General features: G+C 40.7%; 1 protein-coding gene and 1 pseudogene across 2 annotated transcripts in view; one reads left to right on the forward strand and one right to left on the reverse strand.

Moving 5' to 3' along the window:
* gtf2h4 (general transcription factor IIH, polypeptide 4) overlaps positions 1-14,632 on the forward strand; it is a 30,114-nt gene extending 15,482 nt beyond the window's left edge. Inside the window, exons 10-14 of one of the 2 annotated variants that reach the window (XM_035183079.1) lie at positions 888-1,018; positions 7,911-7,958; positions 8,046-8,124; positions 9,060-9,121; positions 13,308-14,632. In XM_035183079.1, coding sequence (XP_035038970.1) covers positions 888-1,018; positions 7,911-7,958; positions 8,046-8,124; positions 9,060-9,121; positions 13,308-13,418 — 431 coding nt within the window. In that variant the 3' untranslated portion in view covers positions 13,419-14,632. The remainder of the gene's footprint in view (positions 1-887; positions 1,019-7,910; positions 7,959-8,045; positions 8,125-9,059; positions 9,122-13,307) is intronic. The other variant, XM_035183080.1, reaches the window with a different exon arrangement.
* LOC118125325 lies at positions 13,417-13,504 on the reverse strand (annotated as a pseudogene).
* Positions 14,633-19,913: the final 5,281 nt, after the last annotated feature.

The following is a 19,913-nucleotide window of genomic DNA, read 5'->3' on the forward strand; positions in this document are numbered from 1 at the left end:
TGTTATTCAGTTGCAGGCAACATGAAGTTGTAGGCAGTATACTTAAAAAAATTGTTCTAGCAGGTTATTCAGATCTCAAATTTACTAAGTTAACATTTAAGTTAATTATATGTTAACTTAGTAACAGTTCCTGAGTTTTAATCAAATGGTGTGGTTTCAGCACTGCTTCTAATTTGCATACATGCCATTGACTAGAAACTGTTGTAAGGATCAGGATTAGGAGAGTAGTAACTACAGTTAAGGTTCGAGTTAATCTCCAGGAAATCAACGTAAGTTAATGTAATGTCCTCTGAAATCATGGAGACATAAGTGTGTGTTTGCGTGTTTGCGTGCGTGTGCACGTGCATTACTGTCTTAGAAAGTAGAAACCATGTCCACCACCTACATGTGCATGATCCATTCACACAACAGAACACTGCTCCAGAATCCAAAGATCATAAGGGTGCTGCATCATGTGTTTGTAGGGCAGGGCATGTGCTCATCCCCTGATACGCACAAAGGTGCAAGCACCCTTAATGCTGCATAAAAAAATATTTTAAATTGTTACTCAAACTCATTGTGAGTGGGACTGGCTCTTAATGACTTCCTGAGATTAGTCAAGGCGATATCAATAACAATAAAATGGGTGTAATGTGAAATCTTTACAAAATATGCAGCCATTACTTAACAGGCTGCACTTGTAGCAGTGTTTGTGGGTGGGGTCATCCTGGTTTGTTCATCGTAAATCACAATTTTTCAAGATTGTGGGTGTTTATATTGTGGTATTGGTCTCTGTTTCAGAATCATCATTCAAATGGTTCACATTGTACCTTTTGAAAAGATGCCTAACTGGGCATGATTTTACAGAATTCAAATTGATAATCTGTGTTTTCTTTTGTCCTTTCCAGACTCCGAACTTCAGATCGCTCTGGTGGCTCTCTTTAGTGAAATGCTTTATCACTTCCCTAATGTAGTGGTGGCTCAAGTTACAAGGGAGTCAGTACAACAGGCTATCGCCAATGGTATCACTGCACAGCAGGTACACTGTTTTAATACAAGGGAGCTTTGGGGTGTGGATGGTTAGCTCAAGGCAAATCTAAAACAATAGGTTGTAGATTGAGCTAATCAAAGGGTCTATGTGAGAACCAAAGGGGATTTAAATTTAGGTAGGCCTGGGGCCATAACCGTTGCATACGCATCTTTCGGACCCCATTTAGTAAGTACCTGTTACTTGTGCTAAAATAACCGTTACAGAACCAAGGGAATAACAGTTTTTAATAATATCTTCTATAACACTGCGCCTTCAGTTTTCATATTGCTGCTGTGAACATGACTGTGCTAAATGATTCTTGAGACATGGGACAATTCACGTCCAGCAGTTGAAACTGCGATTAGGTTTAAAAATGAAAATATTTTCAAATGTAATGAGGAATTAGTAATAGAATGTATTCAACACAATTATTATATCAAATATATATATATATATATATATATATATATATATATATAATGAGAATAAAATTGGGCCGAGCACAGAGCCCTGTGGAACACAGTGGTTAACTTTGGTGTGCACAGACGACTCATTCATTTGCACAAATTGGAATCGATCTGAAACATAGGATTTAAACCAGTTTAGGGCGGTTCCTTTAATGCTAATTAACTGTTCTAGTCTCTGTAATAAAATTTGATGGTCAATAGTGTCGAATGCTGCACTAAGATCTAACAGAACGAGGACAGACACAAATCCCTCATCTGAAGCTATTTGAAGGTCATTAGTGACTTTTGCCAAGGCTGTCTCTGTGCTGTGATTGGCTCTAAACCCCGACTGAAAGTCTTCATATCATTACTTTCCTGGAGAAACTCACACAGCTGATTGGCTCCAACCTTTTCAAGGATTTTACACAGGAAGGGGAGGTTGGATATCGGTCTGTAGTTTGCTAAAACCTCTGTGTCCAGGGTGGATTTTTTTTAGAAGGGGTTTGATTACAGCTAGTTTAAAGGACTGTGGTACATATCCTGATAATAATGAGAGATGGATTGTGTTCAGTAATGTACTATCAATTAGGGGCAGAATTTCTTTAAGTAATTTTGTGGGAATGGGATCTAAGATACAAGTTGTGGGTTTAGAAGATGATATTATTTTGGTCAGCTGATCAAGGGTGATCAGAGAGAAGCTGTCTAAATAATTGGTAAGATTCTCAGCTGTTTCTGAGATTTCTATTCTTGATGGGGTATTAGTGCCAATTGAGGGCAGGAGATGTTTGATTTTATTTCTAATAGTTAGAATTTTATCATTAAAGAATGTCATAAAGATATTGCTATTCAGGGATCGAGGAATACTGGGTTCGGTGGAGGTGTGACTCTCTGTCAGCCTGGCTACAGTGCTGAAGAGAAACTTGTTTTCTTTGCTTCTATTAGTGTGGAGTAGTAGGCAGCTCTTGCTTTGTGGAGGGCCTTCTTATATGCTTTAACACTATTTTTACATGGTTATTGGAGCGCCACTTCCTTTCTAGTTTTCTTGACGCTTGTTTTAATTCATGTGTGTTGGAATTATACCAGGGAGTTAATTTACTATGTTTTACATGTTTCTTTTTTAGAGGCGCTATTGAGTTTAATGTTAATCGTAATGACTTTACAGAGCTATCAACAAGATGGTCAATCTCAGTGGAGCAAGGGTTTTTAAAGAATTTGTTGGTTATATCGACGGATAATACAGGGTTAAATGTAATTGGAATTATTTCCTTAAATTTGGCTACAGCACTATCAGGTAGACATCTAGAAAATGTTTTCTTATTAGTGGCATATTCTGATAATGAGAAATTGAAGGTTATTAAATTATGGTCTGATAGAATTGGATTACGTGGAAGTACTATTAGATGTTCAATTTTGACACCGTATGATAATACAAGGTCAAGTGTGTGTTACAACAATGGGTTGGTGTACACACTGACTGAAACCAATTGAGTCTTTTACTGAAATAAATGCTACGCTAAGGCTATCATTATTATTGTCAACATGAATATTAAATTCACCGACAATATAACTTTACCTGTTTTTAGGACTAGGTTTGATAAAAACTCAGAGAATTCCATTAAATATTCCGAATAAGCCCCAGGATCACGGTAAACTACAGCAAATATGATTGGCTGTTGGTATTTCTAGGATGGGTGTGGAAGACTAATAACAATATGGAGCTTTTTTCCTATCTTTATTCAAGAGCGTGGTCTTTCAGTTTGAGCGCATGACTTGTTGAATTTATGTTCAGATCGTGTATGACTTTCCATCAAAACCCTGCCCTTGCACTCAAATAGCCCCTGTTTGCACTTAAATTTGCTCTGCTTCTGCTCAAACTGTGTGCTTGCACTCAGATATATTGTTGCTCACACGGATTTCCTGTGCTCAATGCTTCAGCCCTTCTCCGCACTCGGGCTGCTTTCTGCATGCTCGTGAATCGTCTGCTCTCAGATTTCTCCTCTGCTAGAATGCCAGGTGAGGCGTTGACCACTGGTCAACCAATGAAATTAATGATATGATCGCTGGCTCGTTGCGGGTGCATTCGCTTTATTTCAGAGCGTCCCGTGCGGGCGGTTACTCTTTCATCCACTCCCGCCCTCCATGGCTTTCTTATATGGACTTCCCCTTGCTTTCTCTATGACTTTTGTAATAAAAAGACAGTTATTGTATATACCGCAATATACAGCAAGGGGAAGTCCAGATAATATAGCCGTGGAGGGCTATATTCGGTGTGTGCTTTAAAAAGCACACACCGACTCAACATTAACTTTAGACATACAAAGCCGGGGGTCGTTGCTGCCAACATGAATTACGATCTTACTGTATTTACGTTTAGCTTTAGCCAGCAGCTTCAGTTTGGATTCGATGTCGCCTGCTCTGGCACCTGGCATGCAATTGACTATGGTTGCTGGTGTCGCTAACCTCACGTTTCTCAGGACAGAGTCGCTAATGACCAGAGTTTGCTTCTCAACAGGTGCGTCATTGAGTGTAGAGAGTCTGTTTGAAAAGGGAACTGGTGGGTCTTTAATTGTGGGCTTTTAGATAGCGCTATGCCCCCTCCGGAAAGTCACCCAGCCGCTCTGGGCTCCCGGCTGTTCGTACAAGTCGAGGAACTGCTAGTGGAGCTAAGCTAGGTGGCTCCGCGGCGGCTAGCGGGGGGTGGCTAACTACAGCCAACGACGGTTCTAAGCTGCGGAGCCGAGCTTCTAAGTCACTAAACCTCGCCTCCATGGCTACCAATACACTACATTTGTTACATGTACCACTACTGTTAAAGGAGGCAGAGGAGTAAGTGAACATCAGAAACTCGGAGCAGGAGAGAGCAGTGGAGCAAGAGGGAGGGAGAGAAGCCATCCCTAATATACAGTATTAGGCTGTTAACCTACGAGGGTGAGCTCAAACTGAAAAATCTGGTGACACTCAGATGGAGAGACACAGAGTCGCTAAAGCACCAGAGAGTAGAGGTTGATATGTGTGGATGTTTAACTATAGACCGGCGATTTAGCTGTGGTAATATAGAGAAATATCGCTGTTAGCAGAGGAGCTAGTTCAGAGAGAGTGGCCACCACCAGCAGCAGGAAAACAGGAAATGATGCAATTCGCTTACTGTAGTACGTCAGCGCCATACAACTGAAGATAAACTCTTCACTTCCTGCTTCCTTCACGCAGTCCTGGACCAAGCCCAATAATCATGCATTACAGTCCACGCCATCAAGTGTAGACCACACGCTGACAAAGAAATAAATTACATATCTTGGAAACGATGATTCAGAAACTAATAACCTTCCACATTTCATACAGGTGGAAAAAATAAATCACGAATTTGAATTTATTTTTCTTTTTTGGTGAAAATATTTGGTGAAGAATCTCATCTAAATGCTACCACCTCGTAACATTAAAAAAAGCATGACAGTTCTTATAATGACCAAAGTGGACATCTTTCAATAAAGTGGCATTTCAATCCTAAAATAATTTTTTGGTCGTTAAAAATCTGAGAAATAAGATAAATTCAAATGCTTTGAGATAGGCCATTTTCATAATAGTGACTTCCTGAATTTAAATTCTTTAGGATAAAACAATTTCACTAAGAGAGGAACTTCATACATTAAGGACATTCATTCTTTTAAATTGAGTGCAACTGTCAGAGATATTAATTCTCTTATGTGAGAAATTTTGGTGCTGATTGGACAGCTCCTCTCAGTGGGCACAACGCTTTTGTCAACAAAAAATCAACTCTTTCACATTTTACTCTACCTAAACAGAAACTTAAGTTGTCTCTCAACATTAAATGACACACATCAGTAAGTTTAATTGAGTTTTCAACACATTATCAACCTTGAAATACAGGAGAGAAATAATTCTCTACAGCTCTGAGGAGGAAGCTTTGTCCCTTGAGCAAACCATGGTCTCACACAGCCCTCTAGTGACCAAAGATGCAGCAACAGCTCAATCATCTTGATTTTACATCATGAAGCATCAACCTTTGTCGCACCACTGTGGCTAATCCGTTTGAGGAAAAGTCACAATTCTGACCATGAAGTATGATGAAGCTCTTATGAATATACTGAGCACATTTGAGCTGTATATTGTAAACCAGCTATGAGCAGGGTGTCAAAGTACAAAACATGTCTCTTCCAGTCGCCAGCAGGCGGCGCTGTGCCGATGAATAAATATTGACATATGGATCTGTTCAGGCCAGGACTCTGATCATGTGTGAACAGTTCGAGTCTGATTTGACACTGTAAAGATGAGTTAGAACAAATCCCTCTTTTTTGGCGAATCATCAAATTTTGACGCCATGCCACAGTCACACCGTGTGACGTACACTACAACTTTTAATAAATTTTAATCTCCATGGAGTTGAGATGACACTCACTGAATTTAAAGTTGATCTGATGAAAACTCTAGGAGGAGTTCGTTCAAATACAACATTTGTAAATCGCCAAAAATGGCCACCTAATTCAAAATAGCTAACTTCCTCGCCCCAAGAGGCTTTTTTGTTTGAAATTATATGACACGTGTTCCTACCAATTTTTTTACATGTTGATCCATCATGGTGCCGGGGCTGCACTGTAGAGGATGCTATTCAGCTATTTTGCCACACCCTTTTCTTATAACCATATGAGTGTCTTCAGGGTGGGGGGTGTTGTTTCACAAATGTTTTTTGAGGGAGATTGAACAAAGTACACTGAAGTTAAAGCAATTTTGTGTCTCATGGCGACTTGTTGAAAATTGACGACACGCCACTAACATGGCGTTTGACGAAAACTCAAAGTTTTCATATGATTATATCATCAATGTTTTGAGACAAAGTGTAAGGCGTTCAAAAAACAAGACATTTCCTGTTGCCACCAGGGGGCGCTTTGATTTTAAGTCATGATTTCTGTGGAGGTGTCATCAGGCCGGGACTCTTGTCATACATGTCCAGTTCGTAGTAGATTGGACCGTGTACAGTATGTCCGAGATAAAACAACCTTGTGTTTGGATGGCCAGTCATAAAAATTTGACGCCATGCCACCTTCAGACCGTGTGACGAAAACTCAAACTTTTAATACCTTTATCCTCCATCTTGTTAATATGACACTCACTGATTTTGAAGTTGATCTGATGAAAGCTCTAGGAGGAGTATGATTTCGTAGCAGGTGTCAAAATGCCAAAAATCAAGCCTAATTTGCATATTCAAGGTGGATGAAATGAAAAATGTAGGCCTAACATGTCAAAGTATAAAACATGATACTTTCTGTCACAGCTAGGGGGAGTATATTTGCATATAGAACTTTTCGGGGCGGGTTCATTATAACGCAAATACAGTTTGACAGTAATTTGTGCAAAAACATGGAAGTTACTGCAACTTGAAGGTTCTTGGCGATACGTCAAGATTCGCCGCCAAGCCAAGGACATGCTACCTGATGAAAACGTTTGATTCTATGGCATCACCAACTCCTTTAGGCTCTTCTGACCAAATTTCACATGAATCGGGTGAACAGGCTGACTGCAGGACGCTTAAATGTAAAACATGACTTTTCCTGTTATAGCTAGGGGGCACTATGACTATTATTGAATATTATCATATGGAGCTGTTCAGGGCAGGACCTTTGTTGTATATATGTGGTTTGATCGCTTAGGGCCTGATCTACTAAAGGCTTGCGCGTGTAAAACGTGTGCAAACTTGATTTCACCCGCAAAAAAACATCCAAGCCGATCTACGAATGGTGTGCACTGAGGATTGCATGCAGAATAACACACCCCTCAAGAATCAGTGTGCTGTCAGGCGCATAGAGTGCACTGGAGACCACTTACAAAACGTAAATAAACTGTGGTCACCTTCAAACTTCCAATTCCAAATGACGTCCCAGAGTGGAGGTTAGGATCCAACTGATGTGTGAAGTAATCGGTCAAATTGCTGTAGAATTTTAATATTGCGGTGACACTAATGCGTAATGCTGCGTGATGGATGCAGAAGCAGTGATAGAGGAGTACGCGGATAGAAGGATTACTAGGATATGAGTAAATTTCAAATTTTAAAGATTTCCTGGCCCTTGATGATAACTGACTGACTGACTGACTGGTCAGCTGATGTAGATTCTATAGAGCTGTGATCTTGGATCTTTGTGCTAAATTGGGTCCAATATTACACAGACCGACCTGACAGAACCCTAACATCCCAGTACAAACACAAGTACTCACCACTCTGGGTTAATTAGCCAAGAAGACGATTGTTACGAATAACACTGCATAATAGTTACCATTCTTCTTCTAATGCACCTTTTGGGCAATCAAATATTTCAGTTAAATTTTAAAGATTGGGAAAATCACAGCTGTCTCTGACGATGAGAGACAACACTACAACAATATGTGTAGTTCAGATTTTCCTTGAAATCAAAAGCTAATTCCTAGTAATAATGTACCCTCTACAGATTATCCACTTTCTAAGGACCAGAGCTCACCCTGTCATGCTTAAACAGGTACAATAAACCCATCTGTTCTGTGTGTCTGTTATTTCTTCTAATGGGTCTGCACAGCATCTTCATCCTTTCCTTTCTGTGCTCCAGACTCCAGTGTTGCCTCCAACCATAACAGATCAAATCCGACTGTGGGAGCTGGAGAGAGATCGACTACAGTTCACAGAGGGTGAGCATGCTTATTTGTTAATGTGTCTGCTCTATGGATTAATGGCCATTCATCCATTATCTATATCACTTATCTTTTGAGTCTCGTGGGGGGCATGAGCCAATCCGAGCTGAAATTGGGCAGGAGGCAGGCTTCAAACTGGACAGGCCGCCAGTGTATTGCAGGGCTGAGAAATAGAGACAAACAACCATTCACACCTTCGGGCAGTTAAGAGACTCCAATTAACCTAAGCTGCATGTCTTTTTATTGTATATACCTATATAATTACATTATAGTGATATCCTTATGTTCTGTAAAAAACACTTTATTTACCATTATTTAAGAACTATTATATAACACCATAACATTGGAACAGAAGAGGAACTTGTGACCATGTATCATGTTACTTGATACTGCTTGGTTGAGTTTGACATGACCCTTTTGGTGTACTGATGGAATTGGTGTTGTGGATATCTGCATTACACTGCATGTAAAATGTGAAGCATTACAAGTCATTCCACTTCCCTCAACATTTTTCTCAGACTGAGTTAGTGAATTGATTTTAAATATGTTGGCCATAGTCAAACTTTACCATTATTGGAGCACTGGCTTTTGTTTGAGAATTTATTTAATGTTTATTTTCAGCTTCAGTAACACTACAGTAACATTTTTTGTATTATAATGAATGTATATCCTTTAGGAACTTTGTTAAGGAAATTAGAATCAGTTGAGTGAAAGGAAATTTAGTAGAAGAGAGTCTTAAGTGTTGTGGAGTTTTAGCTCAGGCTTTAGCTTTTTTTGTCCTCCCTGGATATTTTGACTCACATCTATTGGCCTCATGCCACTGTGATGTGACTGTGGTGTTGTATGGTGTAACAGAGAGGATGACAATTGATGTGCTGGCCATTAATGTAATTGCTTACCCGTCCTTGTGTTGTTGTCCATGTCTCCTTCAGGAGTTCTGTATAACCAGTTCCTCTCCCAGGCTGACTTTGAGGTGCTGCGAGACAGAGCTCAGGTTGGTTATTATTTCCTACTAGAAAAATACACACAATGAGCCAAAACATTATGACCGCATAGAAATGACTTGAATAGCTATGTTGTTATCTTGCAACAACAGTGCATGTCAATGTCTAGGATATATTAGACAGTAAGTGAACACTTCTTGTTGTCAAAATACCTGATACAGGGTGTTGAATGCACCCAGACAGCAACGGTAAGTAATCACTGAAATACCCTGTTTATACCTGGTATTGTCATCCGTCTTGTAATATATGATCACAAGAGGACAGCTCTAAGTCCGCCTGTCTACACCTGTCATTTAAATGCATCCTGATTGTGTCTCCTGTCTGACTTCCCTGCTCAATATGGAAGTAATTACGTATGTGATTTGTTTTTGCTAAGACCAATTAATGATTATTATAATAATAACTTGAATTTATATAGCGCCTTTCAAGAGACCTAAGGAAACTTTACATATGTCAGTGGGGACAAAAAGAGAGAAGAAAAGAAAGTAATTTGCTCAAAAAAGGAGAGAAATAAACAGCGCTAATGGCAGGATGGAGCATTAGCTGAGACCAAAGGCCTTGGTGAACAGGTGGTGTTTGAGGAGTTTTTTTAAGCTGTCTAGCGATGCAGCATTGCAGATTTCGGCGTGGAGAGAGTTCCAGAGAGTCGGGGTTGCTACACAGAAGAGGAAGGAGAAGCTGGGAAGAGAAGCTCGGTGTGTCATGTGTACCCCGACATTCTAGACCTATATCAAGAAAGTCCTGAACCATCCCCTAGTTATGCTGCTATAGGTCTAGACTGCTGGGAGAATTCCCATCATGCACTTTTCTCTTCTCCCTCTCTTTCTCTGTGCCCCCCATTTATCGTTCATATTTTTATATTTATCAACATCTATAAATGTCACTCTTATTATTTTCATTAAAACCAGTCTGCCAGAGCTCTAAATATGATGGTTACCCAACTGTTCCTGTCCCCCTCTTTTCCATCCACCTTTCTTCTCTTCCCCATTTTTCTCTTCTCACTCCAACTGGTCGAGGCAGATGGCCGCCCACATTGTGTCTGCTTCTGTTCGAGCTTTCTTCCAGTTAACGCTCCACAGTCGTCAAAGTGCTTGCTTGTTGTGGCGACTGTTGGGTTTCTATGTCATTTTTAAGATCTTGACCTTACAAGATAAGATAAGATAAAGCTTTATTGAGCCACACCCCCTGGGAAATTCAGTTGTTACAGCAGCAGGCAAGTCAAAATAAGGTAGACAAAAGAATAAACAATATTCTGTTTTTTATTTAATAAAAGCATCAGCTTCACTAACATCCTCCTCTCACCCGCTTCCTCGGTGGAATCCAGAGGGCAGTCCAAGACTAAGCTGGCTCTCCTAACCAGTTTATTTAGTCTTGTACTGTCCCTCTCAGTGCATCCGCACCCCCAGCAGACAATGGCGTAGAACACTGCAGAAGCCACCACAGTGTCGTAGAAAGTCCTTAATAGTGTCCTGCATACTCCGAAAGACCTCAGTCTCCTCAGTAGATGGAGACGAATCTGGCCCCTCTTGTACAGGACGTTTGTGTTGGTGGATCAGTCCAGTTTGTTGTTAAGGTGAACACCCAGTAATCTGTATGTGGAGGTAGCTGGGAGAGCACCTTCACCTGTACCAGAGGATCAATAAGCGCAGGTGAGAGCTGTTAGCTGACAGAAGAAGCGACGCCCCATTTATCCAGAAACATAAATTGAATAGTTTTTTAATACATTTGTTCAATTCATTAGTATATTCAATTATTGCTGTCTGAATACTATTTTTATTTTAATAAATGAAGTTTTAATATACTATGCATTTTGTCAAAAGGGTGTGTGTTTACATTTTCTAGGACAGCCGGGCCTTCATCATTTGTGCGTATGCATAGTCTGATGAAGTTCTAAATTTGTTCGCAGAGTACGAACAAATTTATGTACGAACATATTGATGAATCACAGATTTTTGCGTCAAACGTTTGCACGGTTTAAGCACAGATTTGTGCGTACGCACTGTTAGTAAATGAGGCCCAATGTTCACAGTAGTGGACAAAGTCAGTGATGACCCCCCCTATACTCCAATTTGTAACCCTCTGATACACGACCATTAGAGGAGCTGATGATGTCCCTGCTGCCCTGGGAGAGGAGGAGGGAGGGCATGGTGGCTCTGCACCATCTGGTTGTGCACAGTGTTCTCAGCGCAGAAGTTAATGTAGTCAGGTATGCAGTGGGTTAGACTGTCAATGTCCTCCCTGTGTGGCCCACACAGCACCTCACAGTCCGTGGTCTCAAAATAGTCCCTCAGTGCCATGCTGGTCTCCTCAGACCATTTCATCACATACCTCTTGGTTGGGGGTTGTTTATTCACCATAGGTATGTAGGCAGGGAGCAGACGAACCAGATCAGATTGTGATCAGAGCAGCCCGGGGAGGGGAGAGGAGTTTTATGCATCCTTGGCGTTTGCATAGAGTAAGTCCAGTGTTTTATCGTACCTGGAGTGGTTTAACATACTGGGTGAAGGTGGGGAGAGTGGAAGACAGGGAAGCATGGTTGAAATCGCCATAGGAATTGGGGTGCAATGTCTGCACAGAAATTATATTAATCAAAGTTTTGTTTATTTTGCTAGTAATTTCTATATTTGGTTTTTTTTTACCATTGTCACTCAATGATGGTATAGATTGTATATGAAGATGCAGGAGATGACATGGTGGTTCCTACATGGTGGTGGTGGGATACAATATACCCTGTCTCCTCTATGTTAGCAGATAGAACATGGGCCAAACTAAAAAGTCAAAAAAATGAAAGATGCTTTCTGTGAATTTTTGGTAGATCTTATCATGCTGATCCATGTTCAGTTGTTTATGTTTCTGATGAGTTTGTTTAGTTATTTGATGCTATAAAACGTGCTAAGATTTAACAATTGACAGCTGAAATTGACACTCAGTTGTATCAGTGTGACCTCGATACGGTGATACAAATCCACGTTCACCACTGTGCAGACTCCTGCTCCTAAGGACTTCACCAGGACGACAGCCTTTATTTTCGAGATATTTTGGCCTCAATTTTGTTAGAGGTTGAGGAATTGGAGATTCGTCATTAATGCTACTCCCAATAGTTTCAAGTTGGTGAGGCTTAGTTTGAAATATATTATGTCCTGTGCTTCACTGCACTTCAGTCAGAAGTGACCAATTCTTTTTGTGCATATAATGTTGTCATATAATCAATTAATCCATCAAAAAATGTATTTGTGTAGCCTATATTCACAAATGTCAATTTGTCTCATAGGTTTTAACAAGGTGCAACATCCTCTGGCCTTAATCCCCGACCAGAGTGAGGAAAAAATACCAAAAATACCTTTCAACAAGGGAGAAAACAAATATCCTCAGACAGTTGCATGTGAGGGATCACTCTCCCACATGCAATAAATGTTGTGTGTAGAAGAACAAATCAACAAAAAAACTATATTTAAACCATTAATGAGAAAAGACAGTGTCTAACATGAATGGAGAGGTGCATACATTTTTTTATTATTTATACATAAGAAACGGACAGAGATAAGTGGAACAGCAATAAAAAATGTAATGATAGCAGTACAGCCAGTGATAGTACTATATGTGGGCAGGCACATTATATATTATATCTAAACCATCTACAAATCAAACTTTTCCTTTGCATGCATTCCCACACGGTCAAAAACTGTTGGATGCTTACTTTCAGCCAACACCTGTGTCAAATCACCCCACTGATTATATACACCTCTTGCCTGGCTGACAGCGGCACTACTACCCCAAGTGGTGGGAGGAAAAACAAACCAAAACAATAATAAAATGACTCTTACAGTTGTAATAAACTATAGTTTTCTGTAGACAATGTGGTGGATGTTGTAGCAATGGAACATAAAAACTGGTGACCTACCAGTAAATGTGGATGAATTGCTATTACGTTTTGTTGTTATGATGATCAGGTTATTACTGCAGGGATTATTGAATTCATCTAATTTAAACCAATGATCCTCCACTTCCTTCACCTCCTTTGTCACTGTTTCATGACATAATCATCAATTCCTTGCAGTTACAGCATTTCCTGTTAGATGATCTTTGGACTTCTTGTACCGGTTGTATCAGTTAAATGCCAATATGGTCCATTACTCCAGTAGCCGGCTGCTGTTTAATTACATTTTTGTTGTGCAGGGTCTGGGCTGTCTGGTGTGGCAGGACGTGGCTCACAGGGTGATGGTGGTGACACCGCAAGGACACAGTGAGGTCAAGAGGTTCTGGAAACGACAGAAGTCCCACTCATAATTGGTGACAAGATGCACACATAGACCTCATTTTTCTTTCCCTTTTTGATACTACACTTGATCTTAGCCAAAAGGCCGAGAAGCGATGTTTCCCTTTTTGAGTAGATGATTTGTGTAATTTGTAGATATGCTGATGGACTACTTTCTTATACAATGCAGGATAAGAAGCTTGTAAACATGGAATTAAATATAAGCATTGCAAATGTTTTCTGTGTAAAGGAATATATTAATTAGGTTGGTTTGAACACTTGTGAAAAAAACTGAATGTAAATGGAACTGTTTTTTGTTTTTACAAGAAAACACCACAGGGACCTTTAAGCCTTGTATGCTTATGGATTGCAGGGGGCCATTGCATATCTAGAATAATTAAGCTTTTGTAAAGGAATAGTCTGATGCTTCATTCATTTTCTGATTAAACCAGCTGTTTACACTTTACAGGAACACAGTTAAAGTACAAACAGTTCTTTTTCACATATAATTGTTTTCAGCCCAGACTTTACCAAGTCTGGTTTCAACCTGACGGAGAAACATCAAACTAAAACCAAAACATCAGCATCAGAGTAAAACTGACAGTCCTGAAGTGTTCACACTTTCAGACTGAATGGGAGGCTGTGGCTGAGGGATTGAGTGGTCGTCACTGTATGCATCTATGTGAATGGGTAAATGGCAAAAATCTGTAATGTAAAGCGCTTTGAGTGGTCATCAACACTAGAAAAGCACTATTTAAATACAGACAGACCATTCCCAGCAGGTCAAAAACTTCCAAGACTTCCAAAATTTCCACAAGGATCCTCAAAGGGACTCTTGTGAACTTTGAAAGTGAGCTTAGTGCACATACTTTACCAAACATCTAACCTTTTGTTTTCCAGTATTGATGTGTTATTACATAGTTTAGGTTTGATATTTTGAATACTTACAGAATATGCACATGCAAAGGGAAGGTTTTTTCATGACATTTTTATCAACCACTATTTAACTCTGCCAATCACCAAACTTTTAAAAAACACTTGTGTGTGTTAGGAGGCAGAGGTCTTCATGAATATAATGTGGGTTTTTTTCTCTGAAAGTTGGGAAAGTAGCCCTTTTGCATAGCTTTTATTTTTGTTGAAAATGCTCTATTTCAATGACTTTTTATCTCTTTTTTTCTTCCCTGTCACTGTTGTTTTGGCTCATTGCCTTTTGTGGTACAAATTCAATAAATGTGGTTGAGACCAAGTTGTCATTTTTGAGTTTCAATCATTCATTAGGTGTCTAAGCTGAAAACAAAAAAGGATGAGCAGTAGCATAAGTATTCATAAAAAGCAGACCACGCCCCATGACTTCATCCAAACACGCAAGAGGATTACTGAGTTGGAGCACAAGATTTCCACTCTCTACAAAATCTAGGGGGCTGGGAGGTAATTGGACACTATCCTCTTTGGCCCTGCACAAATCAATGCCGCTAGCCCGGTAATGTCGGACATCTCTACTTCTTCAGGCCGCGTCTACCACACAGGACGCTGCTGCTCCGGCCACGGCTTCAAGTTTATCTGCAGCTGCAGCTGCTGCTGTTGCTATTCAGTTTACTGCTCAGAGTTCATCTGCTACGGCTGCTGTCAATGCTCGGGCTACGGCTGCAGTTCCAGCTCCAGGGGCCACTGTTCTACTTCCTGCTACAGTTACCAATTTAGAAGAGCCCTGGCTCAGGGCCAAACCCAAAGCTGTAGTCAGCTCCACACCATCTCATCCAGGGCCTTGGATTGAGTTCGGTGATCACAAAAGGAGGGGCAGACTTTCCTTCCATACTTCCATACCCTAGGAAATCCACCTGGAGAATTAATACGGCTTCCTTGACCCCCAGGAATTTCCTCCACTGGCTGGAAACCAACGGCCTCTCTCACCCGCAAGTAGATTGCAGAGTCCAGCAGATCCCCAGCATCTCCGTCACCACAACAGCTTGCTACGACGATCTTCTCGCCCCACACCTCGGGTCTTAGTGCCGAACTTTACCTCAGCTCCTCTGGGCTCAACCGCTGCCTTTGCCAGCCCTCTCACATCTACCGCTACTGCATCGCCACCAGTACCTTCACCGGCTGCTTCTCCCACTACCATTGTTGTCGGTGATTCAGTAGTGAGGCAGGTCAGGAGGAGTTCAGCAGTGCAATATTGTTTCATGGGCGCTAGGGTAGCTGATCAATGTTTGAATTAAACATAAACGCACAGAGATAAGTGTAGCAGCAATACAACATTTTATGATAGCAGTACAGCCAGTGATAGTACTATATGTGGGCAGGCACATTATATATCTCAGGGGTCACCAACTGGCGGTCTCCAGATGTTCTGGACAAAATCCCCAACCTCCTGACAAAACACTCATATGTTAAAAAAATGTCATCATCCATGCTGGCTGTAATTATGTTTCTGAGTGGACCTGTGAAATCCGGAAAAAGGATTTTAGTAGGCTCCTTTGCTCACTGAACAACTCCAACAAGCGCATTTTTATCTCGGGTCACACCCCCTCTCCCTTGGCTGATTCATCTGCCGTTTTAGCCACATTTTAAGATATTCTGGAATCGCTTATCATTTTATATGAGTGATGGCACCCACTCTAAATGGCTGAGCGCACGCATTTTAACGCCCCTACAGTCTGACTATCACCAGCACCTGTCAAAACAAACAAGACGGTACGACATAGGTCTATTCTCGTCTCCAGTTCCAAGGTGACATTTCTGCACAGATGCCACTATCCCATTCAGGCATATACTTAACGTCTTCTTTGGAATAGTTGGAGCAGCAGCATTTCAACTGCTGATAAGGAGGATGGACAGACTGATTAGGAGGGCCAGCTCGGTCCTGGGATACCCGCTTGACACAGTGGAGGTGGTGGGACAGAGGAGGATGATGGCAAAGCTGTCTTCTCTGATGGACAACCAGTCCCACCCCCTGCAAGACACCATCACAGCACTGGGCAGCTCCTTCAGCAACAGACTGATTCACCCTAAGTGTCTGAAGGAGAGGTATCGCAGGTCTTTCCTTCCTGCAGCAGTAAGACTGTACAACCAGCTCTGCTCCCAGTAAAACTACATGCACCACCATTATGGACTGCACTTTAACTTTTCTCAACTGTGCAATATTCACTGTGGCATCTTCATCTGTTTGTGCAATATAAACAGTTCATGTGCAATCCATTCATTGTACATATTATGTCACATTTATGTGTATTTCTTTACACTGTATATATTAGTTTAATTCCATTAATATTTTTCTATATTTCTATATTTTATTTTATATTTCTACTTATTACTGCTGATGTCTTTTTGCTGCTGTAATATTGCAAATGTTCCCATTGTGGGACTATTAAACCACTTATTATTCTTATTCTCTGTCCTTAACCCTCAACAAGAGTAAGGAAAAACTACCAAAAAACCCTTTTAACGGGAGGAAAAAACAAAAGAAAGATCAAAGAATAAATGATCAACCCCCACAGCAACCATCAAATGTTCCATCTGTATTCCACGTCAGCCACAAATTTTAAATAAAAAAAATATTATATCCCTGCTATTAACAATAGGCCAAACAAATGTCATATAAATACATCTCACAGGTCCAATAACCTTATTCCTGTCGACTTACAGTAAGTCCCTCTGCTGGAGAGCGTACCTGTGAGACTGACTCTCTTTAGTATAAGGTCTCTTTTTAATAATATGTGTTTTATTTTTAATGATCTTATTATCTCATTGAATTTAGATTTTTATTCTTAACGGAGACCTGGTTGTCTCCTGGTGACCACACCCAGTTGCTTGAGCTTTGTCCACCAAACTATGAATATCTAAGCCCTCCCAGGGATAATGGACAGGGAAGTGGCCTAGCTGTTTTTTAAAAATGCTTTACTTGTTGCCCCATTACCACAGATACATTTTCTAGTTTTGAGGCTGCTATGTTCAAAATTGCAGCACCGCTGCCTAGTGATTTATTGCACTCCCAAAACAAACGTTAATTTTGCCCATGAATTCTTTGAAATGTTTTCTTTTGTTTTAAATTTTGACAAAGCCATCATTATTGGTGATCCAATATCCACGTTGATGATCCAACCAATGGTTTATACAAAATGTTTTTATTTTAATTAGTAGAGGATAGGGTGTGTAAGCGGTGAAGGGGGGCAGACAGAGAGTGGGGGAAGACATGCACCACAGGGCTGCGGGTCAAACTCGAACCCGGGCCGCTACGGATGTGGCCTAGCCTGAGTATCTTTATGAAAGATATAGATTCTTATTGGAGGGAATGATGTTGGAGATGAAAGGTCTAACACTGGGCCAGATAGAAGAAGTCTAGACTTCTTATCCAACACGTGTCCTTTGCTATTACTGGAGTCTCAATAGTTAGTGAAAAGAATTCACTCGAGCTGGTCAAAGCTCAATGCAGTAGAGTTTATTCCTCCACAAGATGTAAACCCGAGCTGGTACTGGAACCTGACTGAAAACTGAGCTTCAAACCCTTTGCTTTTATTGCCTATAGTGCCCACCCTCATCTCTGCTGTTGCCCATTTAACCAATTAAGAGGTGGGTTTCTCGACCTCCTTTCTGGTTCAAAACTTCTGATTCGTCCCAAACATAATGGTGTCATACTTGTTCAAGTTGACTTATCTCCCCCTACAGTTACGTCATACGTCATGGGTCGATTCTAATGGTGTATAAAGTCATGATTTCCTATTCCATTAGATTCGGGCGATGTCTAACTGCATTTTTTTTTTAAATGATTACATTTCTTTATGCTGGATATGTATGCAACAATTGATAATGTCTTGTGAAGGCGTATATTTGCAACCAGAAATCTGTTCTACATGGGCTTGCCCTGTATGGTTGGTGTTTGTCCTCCCTTAGTGTAGCACATAACCAACTGTAACATGCTTAGCTGGATGACAATTTCCTTTCGAGGGAGAGTGTCCGTTGTTAATTAGACATTTGTCAAAGTATCAGGTTCAAACGTGCATATTTGTCAACATGGACCCTGTAGTAATCAAGTTCCCTGTTTATGCAACAAGTAACATTAAAAAGTAATAATAATAAAGTTACAACATGGCTTTTAACACACAAGCAGTGGGCTATTACGTTCACAGTTTAGCAAGCCTTTAGTATTCCAATATGCACACAATCACGGAACCAATACATGTCACAAAGTAAAGTTTTCATTTAACATAAATGATAAATGAACAGGGTTCAATCAGTAATTGAACTTGAGTATATAGTGTTTAAGTAACACGTGAAAATAAATGCTAGTTACATGTGTCATAATCAATCAATCAATCAATCAAATTTTATTTGTATAGCCCATATTCACAAATCACAATTTGTCTCATAGGGCTTTAACATGGTGTGACATCCTCTGCCCTTAACCCTCAACAAGAGTAAGGGAAAACTACTTAAAAACCTTTTTAACAGGGCAAAAAGAACGTAGAAACCTCAGAGAGAGCCACATGTGAGGGATCCCTCTCCCAGGACGGACAGAATTGCAATAGATGTCAAGTGTAAAGGAGAACATCAAGATAAAGGTTTTAGCAGCATTGATTAGGGTAAACATTTTGAAGTATAACTGAAGGTCAGTGAATTGGTGGATTAATGTCATTAATGGTCAAGTGTCTGAGGAGAAATACTATGTATCGAGCAGTCCTGCTGCAATCATAGTCTATGGTCAGCAGCCAGCAAGATCATGATCCACCATCAAGATCGGATGCCACTATAGTCCACAGTCATTGTCCACTGCCGCCATTAGGATCCATCATCAGCTGCCACCTCGGTCGTGGTCCACCACCAGTATCTGATGCCAACACGATAAAGGATCTGCCTTTATTATCACGATCAGCCAGCACGATGCAGAATCCGCCATACTGGATCCACCATTACGACCTCTGATACGTGATCCACAGATCCTAATCCATGATGTGGCCACAGCTGCGGCCCTGGATCTGCGGACGATAAGGCAAAGGGACTCCGGGGAAGAAGTCAAGTCAGTAACATGTATTGATGGGATATGAATTACTTTGATGTGATAACGATTGAGAAGAGGAAGGAGAAGCTGGAAAGAGAAGCTCCGTGTGTCATGTGTCCCCCGACCTTCTAGACCTATAGCAGCCTAACTAAGAGCGGGTCTAAGACAAGCCTGGACCAGCTCTAACTATAAGCTTTATCAAAAAGGAAGGTTTTAAGCCTACTCTTAAACGTACAGATGGTGTCTGCCTCCCGAACTGAAAGTGGGAGATGATTCCACAGGAGAGGAGCTTGATAGCTGAAAGCTCTGGCTCCTACTCTACTTTTAGAGACTTTAGGGACGACAAGTAAGCCTGAATTCTGGGAGCGCAGTGCTCTAGTGGGTTGATATGGTACTATCAGCTCTTTAAGATATAATGGTGCCATATTGTTAAGGGCCTTGAAGGTGAGGAGGAGAATTTTAAATTCTATTCTAGATTTAACCGGAAGCCAGTGTAGCGAAGCTAATACTGGAGAAATGTGATCTCTTTTCT

The sequence above is a fragment of the Hippoglossus stenolepis genome, chromosome 17 (assembly GCF_022539355.2).
Source record: "Hippoglossus stenolepis isolate QCI-W04-F060 chromosome 17, HSTE1.2, whole genome shotgun sequence".
Classification (NCBI taxonomy): Eukaryota; Metazoa; Chordata; class Actinopteri; order Pleuronectiformes; family Pleuronectidae; genus Hippoglossus; species Hippoglossus stenolepis.